This window comes from Tarenaya hassleriana, unplaced genomic scaffold (genome assembly GCF_000463585.1).
Source record: "Tarenaya hassleriana unplaced genomic scaffold, ASM46358v1 Cleome30, whole genome shotgun sequence".
NCBI lineage: Eukaryota > Viridiplantae > Streptophyta > Magnoliopsida > Brassicales > Cleomaceae > Tarenaya > Tarenaya hassleriana.
Genome location: NW_010966178.1, coordinates 279399 through 298496, shown reverse-complemented (window position 1 = coordinate 298496; position 19098 = coordinate 279399). Strand labels below are relative to the sequence as shown.

Here is a 19098-nt window from a genome sequence, read left to right as displayed (position 1 = left end):
ATGTTGACTCTATGATTTCATTACCGAGATTTTTCATTCACGCAAATCTATAGATTTAACTTTTTTACAAAAAAAAATATTATATTATATTTCTAGTTTCATTTACACTATTATTTATTTATTTTTCTTGTATTATCTTGTCTTCATAGGGAAAAAAATCATGAGGTGGATAATAGTCATGAAGTGTTTCTATATAATGTATTGTAAAAATGAATTTGTGATATATGTGTGTGTGTATGTATATGGATTTGGTAAATATCTTATATTTATAAAACAGGTTCATTGTGTAAATTTGAAAGAAAAAGATAGATGAAAATTTGGGAATCAAATTTGGAAGAAGAAAGGAAACACAAAAAAAGAGAGGAGCGGATGGGGAGAAAAGGAACGAGTCAACCCTTTTAAAGGAACTTCGATTTTCACTCCCAAATTCGGCAAAGAGACGTTCAGTCGTTAAACTCTTCTCCTCCATCCATCCATCCACCCATTTCTCTCTCTCCCCCACCCCCTTTTGCGCTGTTTTCACTTCTTTCACTCCTTTTATTCTCTCTGTTCTTCTTCTTCTCGGTCTCTCTGCTCGTCGTTTTCGTCTGTTTTCCCTTGAAATTCGTCGACTTTGCGGGTTCTGCGATCGTTTACGAAGCTTTTGGCCATCTGGGTTTTCTTCCACCCGAAGTTAGATTCGTTTTCTGCAGTTGGGTATATCTCGGATGTTACTGATTCAATGCCTCTGCCCCTTTTTCTATGATTCTATAATTAGGGTTTTGTTTCCTTTGTCAGCTGTGATCGGTCCTATCAAAAGGGATTTTTTTATGGATCTTTTAGATTGTGTTGTTATCTCGTTTCATTAATATTCGAAATCTCCCGTCTTTATCGCGCACTAATATCTCTCGATGGGTATGTGTATATATGCATGTGTCCACGCTTGTCTGTGTATACAAATATCTCTTTTGTAGGATTAAGATGGATTTTGGGTTCATCCCTATTTTCATCGACTTTTTCCCAAGTCCCAACTACTAGTGCGTAGCTTGCGTTTAAATGTATGTTGGTGATAGTGGTGTCAACTTATAAAAACATTACATGATGATGATGATGATGATGATGATGATGATGGAAAACCCCCAGGTTTTTAGGAAACTTGCAAAATTTTCACTATCTCCACATGGAGATTTGCTTGTGGAAAATGTTCCTTATTTCGAGCATTAGGGTCTTTAAAGCTCTCGCCTTTTTCCTCTGGTCAGTGGTGAAAATCTCTGTATAGCCCAAAAGGTTTACGCAGATTTTTCTCTGGTCACTGATGAAAATCTCCGAGGAAGTTGGTTAACATTGGTCCTTGCTGCCATCTTCCTTTTCCCTCCTCTGTTGTCTCAAAAGTTCTCTCCTTTTTCTTTCTGGTTCCTTGTTGGTAAAGTTTAGAAGTGGGTTTTCAGTATTTTCTTCCCTTTGAGTTTCCTTAGAAAGTCTGATAATCGATGAATGAACGGACTGGTAAATTGTTATCTAGTAGGTGTTAGTTCGATTTCGCTAGTCATTTACTTGTACTCTTGGTATCGCCGTTGAAGTTCTTCTTCGCGGAATCTGAAGAGTATCTGTTATTGTTCTTTCAGGAATCAGACATATATAACATAATGCAGGAAGAAACTATCAGCGATCCGTATGGAGAAATGGAGATAAGCTTTGGCTATCAGTGTAATAATGGCCAGACAGGTATCGGTCAGACCGTCAGTGATGGCAACGAGATTCTTCCTGGGTTTAGGCTCCAAAGGACGAGCAGTTTCTCCTGTTTATCCGGAGCTGCATTGAGCGCAAACGCCACTTTGGCCAACACAAACATCGGCAATGGCATCATTGGGACAGCGATCCTACCCTCTTTGGATTCGCCCAAATCCTTCCGGAAAGTCCCGTCCTCTCCCTCCCTTTCCAAGCTGGACATGATCTCGCCTTCTCTCCATGGCAGCGGACGCGGCATGTCGAGCTTCAGCTGCAGTGCCTCAACTAGCCCTAGTCCTCCAGACTCTGAGTCTTACTTCTTGAAATCGATGAGCGCTCCTTCTAGAAACGAAGGATTTCTTAGTGCCACGGAAGTGCAAGTGGCCGGAGGTGCTGCAGGTGAAGACAGGGTCCAGGCCGTGTGCTCTGAAGAGAATGGCTGGCTCTTCTGCGCGATTTACGATGGATTCAACGGAAGAGACGCTGCCGATTTCTTGGCATGTACATTGTACGAGTCGATTGCTTTCTATGTCCAGTTACTCGATCGCCAGTTGAAGCAGAAGCTCACAAGGACGATGCAGGATAATGACGAAAAACCATACTCACACACAAAGAACAACGCTGTTTCCTCGAGGCTCCATGGGTTGTTATCGAATAATGATGCTCAGTTGTCGAACAAAATCGATTCTTCCTCGGATTTTTTCAGACAAGGAGTACTCGATTGCCTTAGCCGTGCCCTCGTTCAGGCCGAGAACGACTTTCTGCGGATGGTTGAACAAGAAATGGAGGATAGACCCGACTTGGTTTCCGTAGGTTCTTGCGTTTTGATTGCTCTCCTTGTCGGAGAGGATCTATATATTCTTAATCTGGGTGATAGCAGAGCTGTTCTTGCTACATACCGTGGAAACGAAGGGAACGAAAGGCTGAAAGCTGTTCAGCTGACCGAAGATCATTCCGTCGACAATGAAACTGAGAAGGCTCGGGTTTTATGCGAACACCCAGACGATCCCAAGACAATCTTTTCGGGTAAAGTGAAAGGGAAACTGAAAGTAACTCGTGCTCTTGGAGTTGGATACTTGAAAAAGGTATGAACTTTATTATATACGAGAATTTTCGAAGATGGGTCTCGAGGGTTAATACTGATCTTCGTGCAGGAGAAATTGAACGATGCATTGATGGGAATCTTACGGGTTCGAAACCTTGTGAGCCCGCCTTATGTATCGGTGGAACCGTCGACGAGAGTTCATAGAATCTCGAAATCCGATCACTTTGTGATAGTAGCAAGTGATGGATTGTTTGATTTCTTCAGCAACGAAGAAGCAGTGAGGCTCGTCCACTCCTTCATCTCCAGCAACTCGGCTGGTGATCCTGCCAAGTATCTTCTCGAACACCTTGTAGCCAGAGCAGCTACTCGTGCCGGTCAGTACCCTTTTCTTTTAATGGGTCCAACCCTAATAAGGAAACATTATTCAAGTGTTTCCATGGATGGCTGGATGTGGATGTATATCTCTGACCATGGCATGTGGATGCGAATGATTGCAGGTTTCACCATGGAAGAACTGATGAATGTTCCTGCAGGAAGGAGGAGGAGGTACCATGATGATGTAACGGTGATGGTCATCATCCTAGGCTCCAACCAACGCACCTCCAAAGCCTCCACCTTCATTTGACCATCACTCCCTCCCTTTTCCATTATCCATAAGTCTGCAACTGCATCTGCAACTGCAACTGTATATATATCCCCCCCCCCTGTATTCAACAGTCTGATGGCATGTACTGCTATCTCTCTCTCTCTCTATATATATATATATGTATATGTCAGACAAAGTTTGGGTTTTTAAGTTTTGGTTAGAATTCATAGTTGTCAACCTCTCAGACGTGAGAAAGAAGAGGCTTGGAACTTTTTTTTTTTTGGGACAATTGATTTGTGCAATGGAAAACAATTGATGAGTGACGAGACTCGGTTTTCTTTTTCCTCTTTGGTGTTCATACATATAATAATGTTCAGAACCCTCACTACAGATTTCTCCCCTCCCATCTTCTTCCTCATTCTCTCCCTTCACGTAGATATGAGCATATGCATATGTAATGCTTTTATAATACGGAGAGGTTCGGCAACAGTTTCAAGTAGTGGCAGATCTACTACTTCTAAGATACCAAGAGATCATCATCATCATCTAGTGCTCTGCTTCTTTCACATTGTTGTTTTGAGATTGATCTTCTTCCGTTGCATCGTCTTCTGGCTCCTTACCATCTCCATAGTCATCTTGTAGCTACAGAGATTAATGGAAGTTCATAGGTTGGTGTCTGATGTGAAACATGTCCTGAATCTCAGTTGCTGACAAAGAAGAATCAAGAAGGAAAAGAATTTGACGTACGCCTAAATCTTTTAGACTGGCAGTGACATCCTCTTGCTGCTGATTCAGATTGCTCTTCAGTTCTTTGAATTCCTTTATTTTTTTTGCAAATGGAAAAAAAAAACAAATGAATATAAACCATCTGAAACTGTTACTATAGAAGATCAGGAGATGGATGGGCTTAACATATACCTGGCGAAGCTGTTCAACCTCGAGATTCAGAGTCTTCTTCAGATCTGTCAGCTCCTGCAAAGAGTGCCAATGAATGTGTTTATATAGCCAAAGCAAAACACAGTTCTGAGTTCAGTCTCTGTAAAATGTAAAAAGAGTATGAATTTAAACTCACCTCACGGTAAACTTTAACTTGGGTGTCCAACTTACTTCTCCAACTTTGCAAGTCCTGAAACCATATATATATGTATATATATATATATGTGTGTGTGTGTGTGTGTGTAACTTCATTTTTGGGGATAGGACAATATAAGTATGAACATGAAACAGTGACAAAGTGGTAATGTCTTGTGAAGAAAAACCTGTTTCAGATTCTGGATCCTGTTAAGCAACTCGGCCCTTGATTCACTCAATTCCTGTGGATAGAGAAGCCGAGATTTCAGAAAGTTATACGGCATAAGAAGATCTGACAATGGACCAACACAGATATTAGCCTCAAAGCTTTACAATTTGGGAAAAAATATGAAACGGCATTGAGAAGAATATGCGGAAAAAGCCACATACTGCGATCTTCGAATTAGCAAGAGTAATGTTATCTTTCTTCTGCAGCAGAAGGAAAGAAGCAAAAGATCAACATCAGTTTCTCCCCAAACCATCCAAAAAAACATGTATACATCACACGACAGTAGATTCATGCTCAGAATTGAACATCAAACCCGAGGCTGAAATCCCTAAACCCGAGGCCGTAAACCCTAAACTCGAGGCTGAAATCAACAAAGCTCAAGCTGGTGAATAGGTAAAAGATCACATGACAGTAGATTCCTACTTAGAATTGAACATCAAAGAAAACATGTACATGTGACTCCACTTGAAAACATGAAATATCAAAAGGCATTCCCTTTAACACCCATGTCTGAGAAACATTGCATACACAATCCAGTTTGTGCCAAATCTATTCAATACCAACATAATCAGAATCTGTTTGAAGTTAGACAAATCCACAAAAGACTCGAATCCACAAAATGGAAAACCCCAAAACACAAACACGGAACTGAAAGAAGCAGACAACATAAACTCCATCAGCCACTCCAAAGTAGGATTGTAGGAACTCTGCTTGATATTAGAAATGCCTCTGAAGTTGCAGGCAGATCAACAAATCTTAAAGCTAATCCGAAAAACCAAGACTTTGCATCCACAAAAGCGAAACCCAGATAATATAACAGCCACAAATTCCAAATCGAATCAAATGCTCATTACATAGAATCTAAAGCCCAGAAATCAAAATCAAACGTCCATGAAATTCCACGAACAAAACTGAGCCAAACGAAGAGGAGGGCAGAGGGAATACCAGGGCAAGAGGCGAAGCGGAAGAGGCGGGAGCAGCTGGGGATGATGAATCGGTGATTTGGTCCGCCATTGATGAAAACCCAGAAGTGGCAACGAGATTTCGAATCGGGAAACTTAATTGAACCGAAAAGATAAGAACTTGCGAACAGTGACAGGAAAAAGACTGGCTTTTCCGAGTGGGGGGGATCTACAAGCGATCGGTAATAAAGACAAAAGATGTTCGTGGTGTGATCTCGACTCAAATTTCAAAAATACTCTTTTAAAGTATTAACTGAACACACACAAAAACACATTTTTATATTCAATAAAACAATAATGTTAACTGCGTGTGTTTATTTAATTTTCAAAACTATTTATAAATTGGTCACCGTTATTATTCTACTAAAATCAATTTCTCAACTTAAAATTAGTTTTTAGAATTTGATTGCAAATTTGCGAATAATAATTCTTGAAATCATCCTCTTCATATTTCACAAAAAAACCGTTACTCCGAAATTCAATAAATTATTCTTTTAATAAATTAAAAAAAAATATTAAACTATTACAATTTTAACGGAAAAAACACTAAACTTTTATTTTTATCAAATAAATATCAAACTTTTTAACTAAATTTTAAAAAAACACTAAATATTTTAAATGATCCAATAAAATAGACAAACTTTTAAGTTTATGTGATTTGTCAAAAAAAAAAATACTCCACTTTTTAAATGATTCAAAAAAATATGAACCACATATAATTGTCAGAAAAACTAAATACAATAATTTGACGTATTTGTATCTCGTTATATTATATCAGTGAATTTATTTATTTTGATAATCTACTTTTTTTTACAAATTAAAAAAATTTAATGTTTATCTTATAAAATTAATATTTTAGTATTTTTTTATCAAAAATTTTAAATGACCCAACAAAATACATAAATTTTTATGTGATTTGTCAAAAAAATTAATCAACTTTTTCAATTATTCAAAAAAAAATATGAACTATATATACTTGTCAAAAAAACTAAATATAATAATTTAACGTATTTGTATCTCGTTATATTATATAAGTGCATTTATTTATTTTAATAATCTATTTTTTTGTAAATTTAAAAAATTTAATGTTTATCTTACAAAATTAAAATTTTAGTATTTTTTAAGAATTTTTTCATATTCTTTTTCCACAATTTTTTAAAATATTGAAACATCCATAGGGAACAATTTATAAAATGTTGTCATAAGACAAAATTCCTTAAATTTGGTACAAGAAAAAAAAAGAAAAAGATTAAACAGACCCTTACAAAAGCAATATCTCTCTCTTCCAGTCTCTCTGTCTGCGTGGGTGAACTCGGTGGCGACTCGATGAGTCAGGAAACGTTCATCTACAGCTTCGTCGCAAGAGGCGCAATGATTCTGGCGGAGTACACCGATTTCACCGGGAATTTTCCGGCGATAGCTGCTCAGTGTCTCCAGAAGCTTCCTTCCTCCATCAACAGCAAGTTCACTTACAACTGTGATCTCCATACTTTCAACTTCCTCGTTGAAGATGGCTACAGTTAGGTTTTCTTTCTCCCCCTCCTACGTTTTCTCTCTGGTTTTCCGTTTTATATCTGTAATTTCCCGGGAAACAAACAAGGTTTGGAAAGTTCTTGTTTATTGAAGCGAGTAAGATTTTCGTTGGATCTCATACCAAAAAAAAAAAGATTTTCGTTGGATCTAGCTCAGGGAATGCATGTTTGTGTAAGGTTTTTTATACTTTTATTGTGGATCGGATATGATTATTATGGAATAAGTTTGTCATGTCGGTTAAGTCTAATGAAATGTGATCGGGTTTTCATTTTAACCTATTGGACTTCAGTATTGAATCGAGTATAGGGTTTAATATATGCGTAGATACCGGTCGGTTATTGTCTAATTTTATGATGGGCTAAATTGGATAATACCGAATAAGGATTTTGGTTATGATCTCTGGTTCATGTGTACCGATTACTGTAGAGTTTGGTTTGGTTTTGGTTCATGTAGATGGAAGATTCTTTGAATGTGCATTAGTCTTGATCAATTAAATAACCATTTAATTGATTGATTAATGGAGAAGAAGAATGACCCTTCGGTTCTTGGTCAATGCATGTTCATGCATTCTTTGTTCTCTTATGGCTATAAATAATGCACAAATCTTCATTCTCTATATAATATGGTTTTGACAAACCAATCTTAAGAATTCTCTACATGTTCTTGATTCTTATCCCATCAAAGAATTAAGAGGTTAAGGTACACGAAGAATCAGAAGCTCGTAACCGTTTACGCTTCCGATCATGACTCCAGGTTCGGTTTATGAATCTTTGATCTAGTTTATTTCAATCCCGATATGCAATCACATAGTTTCGGATCCGGGGTTTATTAAAGTTTCGGGATCATTCGATTCCATCAGTTTGGAGCTCAGATTGTGCTATGTAGTGAACTTAGATTTGTTTACTAGGTTATGCAACGGTGTTCTGTTTCTGGGTCTGTTTGGTTTCCGAGAAAGTGAAGTAAAACTTGAAGGAAACAACTTCATGTCTTTTGCTGATTTGATTTTGATTTCCATAAAATTTTCTTGTAGAATCTAGAGAAAAAAGTATCGATTTTTTAGTTTATGTTTCAACCAAACAAATGAATGTACCAGGAAAGATTATACATTTCTAAATTAAGTTGCAAAAAAACGAGAACCAATTGTAAATAGGCTTGGTAGGTGTCTTGTTCTTTCATCTCATCCTTTGAGGGTTCAATTGGTAACGGAATGTCTGAAAAGTTTGATTTCCTGCGATCTGTCAAGATTTCTTGTCTTAGTTCACCATGAATGCGAATTCGAGATGTTTCTGACATTCGTTATAGAGGGACTAGCCATGGTTCCGTGATGGAAACGAAACATTGTCCATCGAAATCGACTTGATCACATAAAATCAGTCTAAGGCCGGATCTCGTGGATGGATTTCTGCTGCTGTGTAGAATGATCTGAAAAGTTGCCATTTTTAGACCGTCTTACTTCGGATGTTTTGAGAAGTGATAGTTTCTGAATCTGCTTCCTACTTTGATCATCTAACTCTATTTGCAAATGTACAGTCTCTGTTAAATTTGGTGAAATCGGAATAATGCTTTGGCTGGCCGTGTGCCTTGCATATTTCAAGAGTACTCTTCCCCGTGTTTAACGTAGAAACCACGTGGTGAAATTGTCGCTGGATTTCTCTGATGGTAACTCTTGTTGAAATAACGGTTGCTTTTCTTGCAGCATATTGTGTTGTGGCGAAAGATTCACTGAGCAAGCAAATCTCAATCGCATTCTTGGAACGAATGAAAGCTGATTTCAAGAAGAGATACGGGGGCGGGAAAGCAAGTACAGCTTTTGCCAAAAGTCTGAACAAGGAGTTTGGGTATGTAGAATTTGTTGTTTTTTTTGGATGAAATGCAACGATAACGGGTTCATCGAAACTCTGTTCTGTTCCGAAAGGGCACGTGAAATGGTTACGAAACTCGCAGGCCGATTATGAAAGAGCACATGAAATATTGGAGAATATTGACAAGGTATCTTCATTGATCATGCCGAGGAGATTGAGAAACTGATAAAAGTCAAGGCTCAAGTTTCAGAAGGATAAAGCGTAATGCTGGAGAATATTGACAAGGTATCTTCATCTTTAGCTCTCATTGTTTGGTATGTGCATACTCTCTTCTTCTTGCTTTGCTTTTGGCAATGGTTGGATTCCGAAAAAGTTCATTAAGCCACTTCTTGCCACCTCATTAAAGCATAGATTAGAAAACAAAGATGTGTATATTCTTGTCTATGCAGTATGTATCTTCATGTATGTCTGTATGAATGTGTTCATGGTAGTTTGCCATCCATGCATCTGTTGCCAGGCGATTGACAGAGGGGAAAACCTTACAGTTCTGGCTGACAAGACCGAGAGTCTACGTTCTCAGGTAACTCAAACCCGGCCCTAGAACACGAGACTAATAAACGAACCTCTCGTCATCTTCACCTGCAAAATCTCTCTGCTTTATGTTTTGTGAAGGCTCAGGAGTACAGGAAACAGGGGACACAGATCCGGCGGAAAATGTGGTACCAAAACATGAAGATAAAACTCATAGTTCTCGGGATCTTGCTACTTCTTGTTCTTATGATATGGGTTGCCGTCTGTCACGGGTTTGATTGCATCAACTGAGGAGTCGAAAGAGAAACTCGTTTCGCCAGAGTTTGATGCTCAATGGGCAAAGGCAAATGCAGCTTCAGAGATCTTAGAGCCTCGCAAGAGAGACAGAGACAGAGACAGAAGAAAAGTGAGAGGAAGAGAAACTGTACTACTTGTGGTCTTGTAGTGATGGGATGGAGTGTGAATGTGATTAGTGTTTGTGTTGTGCTGTTTTATGTTGTCATTTACAAATAACATATACTCGGGGATTTGTCTACATACAAGGGTATGACGAAAGAAATTGGTATATACTCGATTTCGTTTCAGTGAACCTCTAAAGAGATGGCTAACATTCTGCTCATCACCAAATACTCAAGATCAGATATCTTGCTCTCTACAAAGTCAGTCCTGTTACAGACAGCTAACACCAGAAAACCAGAAGCTTTCCATGAGATGAAACAGGGCACATCCCATAATCATAGGAACTCCACATTATATTTTGGCATTTGAGAGATGAATTCAAGATTTCAGCTTTACCAATAAAATCTATTGATGATCTTTAAAATTTAACTTCAACAAGCTTGGACGTTCATAAATCATCTACACAACCACAACAACTCGCATAGATTCATAAAAACCAGAACTTTCATAGCTGCAGCACCATGTTTCACAAAACTTGTAACAGTTACATACCTCCAAAAACTCAAAACAAGTGAAATCTAGCAATACCCAAGTTACATAATCGCAGAAATTTCGTGAAAATCTTCAATCTCTGCCCTTTTCAAAGCTCATCTTCATCCCTCAGGTACTCTCCGATATCCGCCTGATGAAGAACAACGATGCCATTCGGGTCCAGTTTCCGACAGTCCTGAGTACTCTTAGCCGCGATCCCAAACCCTAAAGGAACATCCGACATCGAGAACACGACAACCCCATCTCCAGGAGCAATACTCTCTGTGATCCTCCCCAACCCGCCTTTCAACACATGATTCCCGTACAAAAACGACATCTCCGAAGTGGGTTTGAGCCATACCTTGTGCTTCGCATTCGCAGCGAGGAGATTCAACGATTGGATCGTCAGGTGAAAACTCCCCCCATGGGTGTACTTCCCGATGCAAGTCCCGAGGGATACGAGGTTTTTCCGAGAGACATTCGTTGCGCGCTTCACGAGCGATTCGCTGACGTAGAAGACCTTGGTCTTCTGGAGCCGGAAGCAGTATCGACCCGGATCCGTTTCAGGTCCTTCGTGAGATGGGTTATCCACGATGTTCTTGAGATTGTTTCCAACAAATTTGAAGAGCTTCTCGAAGACAACAGTCGTCTCGTTCTCATCGAGTGGCCGCATCTTCGGGAACACGAAGCTCTCTGTATTGTATACGAAATAGCTCCGGAGCTCGAAGGAGGGTTTTCTAGGGTTTTACAGATTTGGTACTTTATATATGGGGCTAAAGAGGCCGGGGAGGTTTTTTTTATTTATTTATTTTCAAACTCGACCCTTTTATTTTAAAAAGAGATATTGCCAAAACCATCCCTTTATTTAGAAGCAAATTACTAAATTTCCTCATAATATATTTGGAGCACCAGCGTCCATTTTTTTTAACCGGATATTTTGATGCAAAGCCTATATTAACTCTAGGATCGAGAATAAATCATGTGATTGAAATTACGTTTTTAAATTTATACCAGATGGATTCGAACCGAGGATGTAACATTTTTATGGTCGACATCGAATTATTTGCTAATTTTCAAACGATATTATTGGATTTAGGTTTTAGGAAAGTAATAACAATATTAATTAATTGATTGCCAGGCTTATAATAGCAGTCATTAGACTCCCAATCAGAAGAAGAAGAAAATACATATTCTACTTGCATATGTATATGAGTATGCTCTCTCTCATTATAATCGTTAAAAAAAAAGGAGGGAAAAATGGTAATAACAAAAATAGTAAAAAGAAAGAGAGAAAATCACGAAAATAATAAGTTACAAAAAAAAAATATTCACAAGGAACAAAAATAATTAAAAGCCCCGCACGCACGCACGCTTATTTTTCCTTAAATGAAATATGATTATTTCTCCTTTATTTCATTATAAATTACGAGATTCATCCCTCACGCTTCATATCATACGCTAAAGGCAAAAAAAGAAAAGAAAAGAATCATATTAATTTCTCAATGTCGAGTGAAGGTTCTCAATTCGTATCATTGGACAAAGATGGTTTGCATTTGCTCGACGTCCAAGAAAAGAAGTCGGTTAAGCTCGGTTTACCCTTCGCATTACCGGACAAAACCGAACCGGTTTGCGTCCTTCATTGCAATGGAATGTTGTGTCTCACTCTGGAATATAGCAACTCCCGTTTCACCAAAAAACAAGATAACTCCTTGGTGATTCTGAACCCGGCTACTAACCGATTCAAGTTCATACCGGTCGTTAAACCGGGTCAGAGATCAGACGTTTTCGGGTTCGGTTACGATAAATTCTCCGATGACTACAAGATCGTGACGATCATAGAGGGAAGGACTTACATCTTCAAGTTCAAATCCAATTGTTGGGAAGAGAGCAAACCGGTTCCTTCTCATGATTTCGTTTTCAAATACCGAGCCGGCGGTACGGTCGTGGACAACAACATGTACTGGATTGCTTACCGGTCAGACAAGAAAGAAAACTCGATCTTGTCCTTTGATTTCACCAAGGAAGAATTCCAAGAACAAACCCTTCCAATAAACTCGAGGTGGAAAATCAATTCCTGGCTAGGGGTTTTAAGAGGAGAAGTATGCGTCATCGATCATTACCCCGATTTGGCCGACGATATCAGCGTATATGCCCCTCAGAGGAGCGGCCCGAAGATCGTGAGATGGGACAGTTCTGTTTGGGTCCGAACGAGAAAGGCACTTTCCTTACGAGGGCCGATCAAGATTGCGGCTGCTTGCGTCACGGGGGGCGGCGAACTCGTGATAACCCTAACTGGTTATAAAGGCCATGATAGATATGGAGACAAGATGTTGGTCTACGAGGCGAAAGACGAGAAATTTAGGGAAATTCGATTTGAAAATACTTCTTTGAGAGGGGTTAGATGCATGTGTGAATATGCGAAGAGCTCGAGCTTCGTTTCGGTTTCGGTTGATAAACCTAAGACTAAGTGCTGAGGTGTGCTTTAATTACCTATTATTACTTTCAAGATGTATACACACATATAGTTATATATAATTTGTTATGGATTAATATTATATAGTATTAGTATGCATGCATTGTTATGCTCATAAAATTTTGTTGCTCTGGTTTGTTTTATATTTTTTTTCTGTACGCTATTTCTTATAATCCTTTATTTTTTTCCTACTTATGTGTGTAACATAAAGTAGATAGATAATTATCATTATGTTATCAGAAAGAATTATCGTTTGTGAAAATTAGGGCCCGACTGGTTGCACCGCAGCGGTTGCGGTTGCGGGTGATAGCGTTTTCAGAGTGTTTGCTAGCGATTGTAGGCGATTGGTACTGACTGGTTTGTAAATGACTGTTGGTGGCGATTGCGGTTGGTTGCGAGTAGGAGTGAATGGTTGGACACAGTTGCGGTTGCGTTTTGATATAAATTACCAAAAAGGACATGATTTTAAGATAATTTTTTAAATCAATTACAATTAATTTTATATTATCATTTGATAAAAAATATTTTATATAATTTATAAACAATTATATAAAATATTTTAAAATATAAATTTCATCAATTTAATTTATATTTAATTAAAAAATAATTTTTGATAAAATATCAAAAATAATTATTGATAAATTTAAAATTTTTTATAATCATGTGATAATGCAATTTAGTAAAATACAATATCAAAAAATAAATTCAAATCATAATAAAGTCATCAACAATATATATATATATAATATTTTGCACAAAACGTAATGTATTGAAATTGAAATGAAAAACAAAACATAATAAAAATATTAATCCGTCGCATCCCATATTTCTTTAGCGATCTCCTCTCTAACATTTGCCATATAGTCATCCGTTGTCGCATCATAGAATCGGTCATCATCCATATCATAACGTGATGGAGATGTGACAAATAACTACAAAAAGGGCTTCACCATCTCCCATCTGAATCTCGTCAACCATATTGTTTCTACCCTAAATGTAACTCACTGTCACCCACAACTCTAAATACACTACTCACCCTCCGAAGCAAGATCATCTCTTCTGTAATACTAACCCCATACCAAATCTCATAAGCCCACCGCAAAAAAAGGGTTATACCCGTCAACACGCTTCTAATATTCAACCATTATGGAGTACTAGTCACATCTTATAGCCGCGATTAATATGGTTAAGAAGCAATCAGATGCTTATTTCGCTCGCAACGGCCGTTGCTGCAGGTTATTACATGCTTGCCCGTCCATGATTTGAGGTTGTAATAATCCGCAGGACAATAAGAGGCATGATGCCAGCAGATCACAATGGTAAAAAGTCATAAAATCATAACTGGAACCGAGAAAGGATAAAGCTTTGGAGGGACAAGCTTTTCTACAGATCAAATCAAAAGCATATTTTAGAATATCCATACGTAAATCATAAACGGAGATCACACCTTAGACCGAAGAAGATTGAGACCCATGCCTCTGCTTCATATCTTATCTTTCCTATATGTTAAAATCGATAACTAAACATTACCCAACAAAAAAAAAATGGTATGAAATCCTAAAAACAAAAATGGAGAATCAAAAACATGCTTAAGAAAATTACCATACGTGAAACCCATTTTCTATAAAACCAAATTACAGGTTTGGACACTGATTCGAGCATTAAAATCTAATCATAGGTAACGAATAAGCAATTATAACTCTGAAATCTCAGAAACCCAAACCGAAAATTGAACAAATCCTTTGAAATTTCGACGGAAGGTAAAAATCGAATCATACAAAAAGCAAAACAGAGATACAGTTTATGTACAAGCATCGACGAACAAGGAAATCGAATCACACAAGAGAAATAAGCAAAATTTAGAAAGTATGAACTAACCTCAAACGGAGATGACAACCACTCTGATGATATTAGGGCACGAGAGAACTCCAAAATACAGAGGAAAGGAAACGATGAAGGAATGAGGCTTTCGAATAATTTAGGGTTTTACAATTTTAATGAGGGTATTTTGGTCTTTTTATATAAACGCCAGAAATCGCAATCGAAACGCAACTTATCACCTGCGTTTTGATTTTTAAAGTTCTGTTGCGTTTACGATTAGTTGCGGGTTAACCAGTCGGTTTATCAGACACCACCAACCGCCAGAAATCGCAACCGCTCCGTTTGCGGTTCGGAGCGGCGCAACCAGTCACGCCCTTAATGAAATGAGGATTGAAACTAACTAAAGGGAACCAAGAGGCCGTAGCCGAGTGGTGTAGCTGTTGGAGGGTGGGAGATATCCCTCCTTCAGGTTCCAATAGGGGTGGACGTTTCGGGTTTCGGTTCGGTATTCAAACGGTTCGGTTCGGGAACGGTATTTTCGGTTTTATAAAAAGTGTACCAAACTAGAACCGAATGTTAAACAGTTCGGTTCGATTCGGTTTTAGAATCGGTTCGGTTCGGAACGGTACCATTATATGAATACCAAATAAGTACCGAACTATAATATTTACACATATATTAGTGGAATATTAGAATTTTGGTTCGGTATTCATACGGTTCGGTTCAGAAACGGTTCATTCGGTTCCATAAAAAGTGTACCAAATTAGAACCAAACGTTATTCGATTTCGGTTCGGTCCGGTTCGGTTTCGGGACGGATCGGGTTGGTATTAAATTCCCGAACCGAAGTGTCCACCCCTAGGTTCTAAGTTCGAGCTGCAGGTTAAAGAGGGTGCAATTAAATGCACTTTAAAGGTTGTCGACTCTGGACCAAGAGAGATGTAAATTGGGTCGAAAGTCTAGGTGAACTTCCAATTGTAAAAAAAAACTAACTAAAGAAAAATATAGATAATGAATTGAATAATATTTCGGATAATTTGACTATATATCTTGACCTAAATCTATATCTAAATTTGAATATTTTAATCGGTGAAACGGAGTTCAAAACGTCTATTCTATCTCGAGTTCAAATCTCAAATTTAGGGAATGTAGTATATAATCCAAATCACACGATTGACTCTCTGAAATTATTTTAGACTTTGATCCGGGATAACGATTACCAAAAAAAAAAAAGACAACTGAATTGGTCGAGATTGCCATTACGGATCGATCCCACATGGGCCGCCACGGTCATGCGGTCGTGTGACGTCATCGCATGCGTGTAACATATAATATATATATATATATATATATCAATAAAAATAGGTAAATGTAAGGGTATATATATCCAACAAGTTGTTTTGTAGTAAACTTCACTATGAAAAGGACGCAAAATTCAAAATTTTTATTCGTAGAATCGAAATATGTGATGTTTGTGTAAAGAGAATGATATACCGATTTTTTTCAAAAAATAAAAAAGAAATTAGTCTAAGTTTGTTGACTATTCGTGGATAGGTCTTTGTCATAAATGCGTACGGGCGTGGAAAAACAAATCAATTAAGATGGACCCACGTCACCCAACTTGTTTGTTTCCCCACTACATTTATATATACAGACACACACGTGTATATATGTATGCATATATAGTTGCAGATCCTTTGATAATTATCAAAGAAGTAAAATACAAAGAGAGCGACAAACAAAGGAGAAAGGGAAACCAATGGAGGAGATCGACATAGTGATAGTAGGCGGTGGCATCGCCGGTCTCGCCACGTCTCTCGCTCTTCACAGGTTTTCCCTCCTCCTGCGTTTTCACATATATATACACACACACACACATATGCACATACACATGTATATATACATATATGTGTGTGTGTATTTTCTTGATTTCAATGAAATCAGAATTGGCGAAGCCTAAGTTTTCTTCTGTACGATACTCGAATCCTATTTTTGTTGTGCCCATCTGAGCCTTTCTGCGAAATATTCTCTTGTTTGCTTCTTTGTCTTGAAATTCTAATATGAATTATCATCTCAACAATTTATATTAAAATATTTTCAAAATTATTTTATTTTAAAATTTGAATAAAAATGGTTTCTATGAACGGGGGTCTTATAATGTAATCCAAGGTTGGATGATGGGGCAGGAAGGGGATAGAGAGCGTGGTGTTGGAGAGGGGGGATAGGGTGCGGTCAGAGGGAGCGGGAATCGGTACACTCGCCAATGGATGGAGGGCTCTCGACCACCTCGGTGTCTCCCACGTCCTCCGTCCCACTTCTCTTAGAATTCACAAGTACCCAAACTATATTTTCTTTTAATTTAGTCTTTTCTTCTATATATTTAATTATTTAATTACTTAATATCATTTTTTTTTTGTAATTTCTCATTTTTTGGTACGTCACTCGTAAAACAGAGTACGAACAGTGTTGGTTCATAACGGGAAGCACAGGGAATTGGCCTCTCCCATCTCGTATGTGTCTATCATTCTATAACCTATGATACTTATGCATCGACCAGATTATTATTCTTCAAGTTTTTATAACGTACATTACAGTATTATATTATATATACATACACTAAATCATATATTGCATAATTATTATATTATCCTTATAGTTTCTTTGTTCATGGCTGTGGACAGTGACGAAGCGCGGTGCCTTAAGAGGGACGATTTGGTTCGAGCACTTGCCGACGCCGGGTCTCAAATAGTTTCCATAAATCTCGACGAGACAACCTCGTTTCCTGTTCTTCAGCTGAGCCATGGAGTGACCATCAAGGCCAAGGTTCTGATTGGATGCGACGGAGCAAATTCAATGGTTGCGGACTTTTTGAAGCTGAGCCCGAAGAAAGCGTTTCCTTCTGGTGCAGTCAGAGGGTTCGCGTTTTATCCAAACGGCCATGGATTCCCGCAGGAGCTTCTGAGGATGAAGATTGGCAACACCATGAGCGGGCGCCTTCCCGTGACCCATAATCTCGTCTTCTGGTTTGCCCATTTGCAAGATTCCTCCAAAGGTAATGCTATTGTTATACTTTCCATTATAAAGTTTTCACCTTTAGATTCCCCACAAGATCGATTAACCCTTTCTTTATGGATCTTGGATTCGAATATACAGTCGGAATCGTCGCAAAAGATCAAGAGGCGATCGCGAATTTGACGCTAGATTCGATGAGGGACTTCCCGGAAGATTGGAAAGAGATGGTGAAGAACTGCGATGTACATTCCTTGTCGCTATACCATCTAAAGTACAAATCGCCATTGAACATCATGTTCGGGAAATTCCGAAAAGGCACGGTGACCGTGGCCGGGGACGCAATGCACGTGATGGGTCCCTTCATAGGACAAGGTGGGTCCGCTGCGCTAGAGGATGCGGTTGTGCTGGCAAGATGCTTGGCCAAGAAGTTAGGTTGGGACGACGGCGTCAAGGGTTCATCGGCTAAGCGGATCGGAGAGGCATTAGACGAGTACGTGAACGAACGGAGGATGAGGCTCGTCGGCCTCTCTACTCAGACTTATCTCACCGGCCATTTGCTTCGAACTTCGTCTGTGGTCGTGAGGTTAATGCTTCTACTGTTTCTGATCGTTCTCTTCGGCCGTAGCCAATTTCGTCACACCCGTTACGACTGTGGCCGCCTTTGATATGTTTTCACGTTGTATTGTAATTATTGTGACTTTCTATAAAGTTTTTGTCTTTGGTTAGAGATGTATGAAATGAAAATGATGTGGCAAATGAAATCTTTGTCAATGTGTTGGAGTTTTTTATAAATTAAATGAATGGAGGTTTTTCCCATTTATTTTTTGTATAAGTTATCCTCCATTTGTTGTTACAAATTTAAATATATTTATGATTTTTGGAAGTTTTACAATTTTCTAATCTTATAAATATGAGACTTTCTTTTCATTTTTCTACACAATAACACCAAGAAAAACACAAAAGCTTTCTACAAAAGAAAGAAAAGCATCTTTTTTTTGTGTGATTCAAACCGAGCTTTGAGTTCGACAAGACACCGGAGTTTGAAGTACTACTGTTCCGGTGAGGTATGTCCGTCCTATCCTGGGAGGATATATTCCATTAACCGTAGGTACCGCGCGGGGAATAATTTCCTTAAGGAGACACGGTTCGCCGTGGGTTCGGATTTGGTTTTCCGGTTTAAAAAAAAACCATATAGATTTAATGATATTGGTTTGATCATAACTTTATGTACTGTTATCGGAATTGCATGTTCTTGATATCGTTTCATAGATATCGAAATTATTTTTCTAATGGTGTATAGCATGCATGATTTGGTTGTATGTTCTGAAAGTTATTAAACTCGAAAGTCTTGGTATGAAATTGAAAGTGAACCATGCATGAATATGAGACATATAAAGT

General features: G+C 38.3%; 6 protein-coding genes and 1 long non-coding RNA gene across 11 annotated transcripts; 4 read left to right on the top strand and 3 right to left on the bottom strand.

Moving 5' to 3' along the window:
* The first annotated feature begins 362 nt into the window (after positions 1-362).
* LOC104820260 (probable protein phosphatase 2C 40) lies at positions 363-3683 on the top strand. 2 transcript variants are annotated; one of them, XM_010550641.2, is made up of 4 exons: positions 363-691; positions 1605-2792; positions 2862-3126; positions 3250-3683. In XM_010550641.2, exons 2-4 carry the CDS (start codon positions 1626-1628, stop codon positions 3375-3377), a joined length of 1560 nt encoding a protein of 519 aa, XP_010548943.1. In that variant the 5' UTR covers positions 363-691; positions 1605-1625; the 3' UTR covers positions 3378-3683. The 2 variants fall into 2 exon arrangements, with proteins under 2 accessions (XP_010548943.1, XP_010548942.1); XM_010550640.2 differs by having other exon boundaries at positions 366-696.
* On the bottom strand, positions 3655-5804 carry LOC104820261 (myosin-3). Of its 3 annotated transcripts, none has more exons than XM_010550642.1 (7): positions 5584-5801; positions 4800-4838; positions 4598-4651; positions 4411-4464; positions 4257-4310; positions 4086-4157; positions 3655-3980 (listed from the first exon to the last, which is right to left on the bottom strand). In XM_010550642.1, exons 1-7 carry the CDS (start codon positions 5650-5652, stop codon positions 3885-3887), a joined length of 438 nt encoding a protein of 145 aa, XP_010548944.1. In that variant the 5' UTR covers positions 5653-5801; the 3' UTR covers positions 3655-3884. The 3 variants fall into 3 exon arrangements, with proteins under 3 accessions (XP_010548944.1, XP_010548946.1, XP_010548945.1); XM_010550644.1 differs by having other exon boundaries at positions 4598-4701; positions 5584-5637; XM_010550643.2 differs by lacking the exon at positions 4800-4838 and having other exon boundaries at positions 5584-5804.
* A 1044-nt stretch (positions 5805-6848) lies between these two features.
* Positions 6849-10001, top strand: LOC104820259 (vesicle-associated membrane protein 724-like). Its single transcript, XM_019203315.1, has 6 exons — positions 6849-7119; positions 8830-8971; positions 9078-9122; positions 9453-9515; positions 9608-9654; positions 9751-10001. Exons 1-6 carry the CDS (start codon positions 6927-6929, stop codon positions 9909-9911), a joined length of 651 nt encoding a protein of 216 aa, XP_019058860.1. The 5' UTR covers positions 6849-6926; the 3' UTR covers positions 9912-10001.
* Positions 10002-10325: 324 nt separating this feature from the next.
* LOC104820258 (60S ribosome subunit biogenesis protein NIP7 homolog) lies at positions 10326-11138 on the bottom strand. The gene has a single exon (XM_010550639.2). The coding sequence runs from the start codon at positions 11067-11069 to the stop codon at positions 10506-10508; it is 564 nt and encodes a 187-aa protein (XP_010548941.1). The 5' UTR covers positions 11070-11138; the 3' UTR covers positions 10326-10505.
* Positions 11139-11898: 760 nt separating this feature from the next.
* LOC104820432 (putative F-box protein At3g16210) lies at positions 11899-12870 on the top strand. Its single transcript, XM_010550875.1, has one exon. It carries the CDS (start codon positions 11899-11901, stop codon positions 12868-12870), a length of 972 nt encoding a protein of 323 aa, XP_010549177.1.
* A 964-nt stretch (positions 12871-13834) lies between these two features.
* On the bottom strand, positions 13835-14839 carry LOC104820257. Its single transcript, XR_772914.1, has 2 exons — positions 14748-14839; positions 13835-14368 (listed from the first exon to the last, which is right to left on the bottom strand). It is a non-coding gene; the product is annotated as an uncharacterized LOC104820257 (long non-coding RNA).
* A 1547-nt stretch (positions 14840-16386) lies between these two features.
* On the top strand, positions 16387-18516 carry LOC104820256 (FAD-dependent urate hydroxylase). Of its 2 annotated transcripts, XM_010550637.2 has the most exons (5): positions 16387-16518; positions 16875-17021; positions 17142-17198; positions 17370-17740; positions 17842-18516. In XM_010550637.2, exons 1-5 carry the CDS (start codon positions 16448-16450, stop codon positions 18363-18365), a joined length of 1170 nt encoding a protein of 389 aa, XP_010548939.1. In that variant the 5' UTR covers positions 16387-16447; the 3' UTR covers positions 18366-18516. The 2 variants fall into 2 exon arrangements, with proteins under 2 accessions (XP_010548939.1, XP_019058850.1); XM_019203305.1 differs by lacking the exon at positions 16875-17021 and having other exon boundaries at positions 16388-16518.
* Positions 18517-19098: the final 582 nt, after the last annotated feature.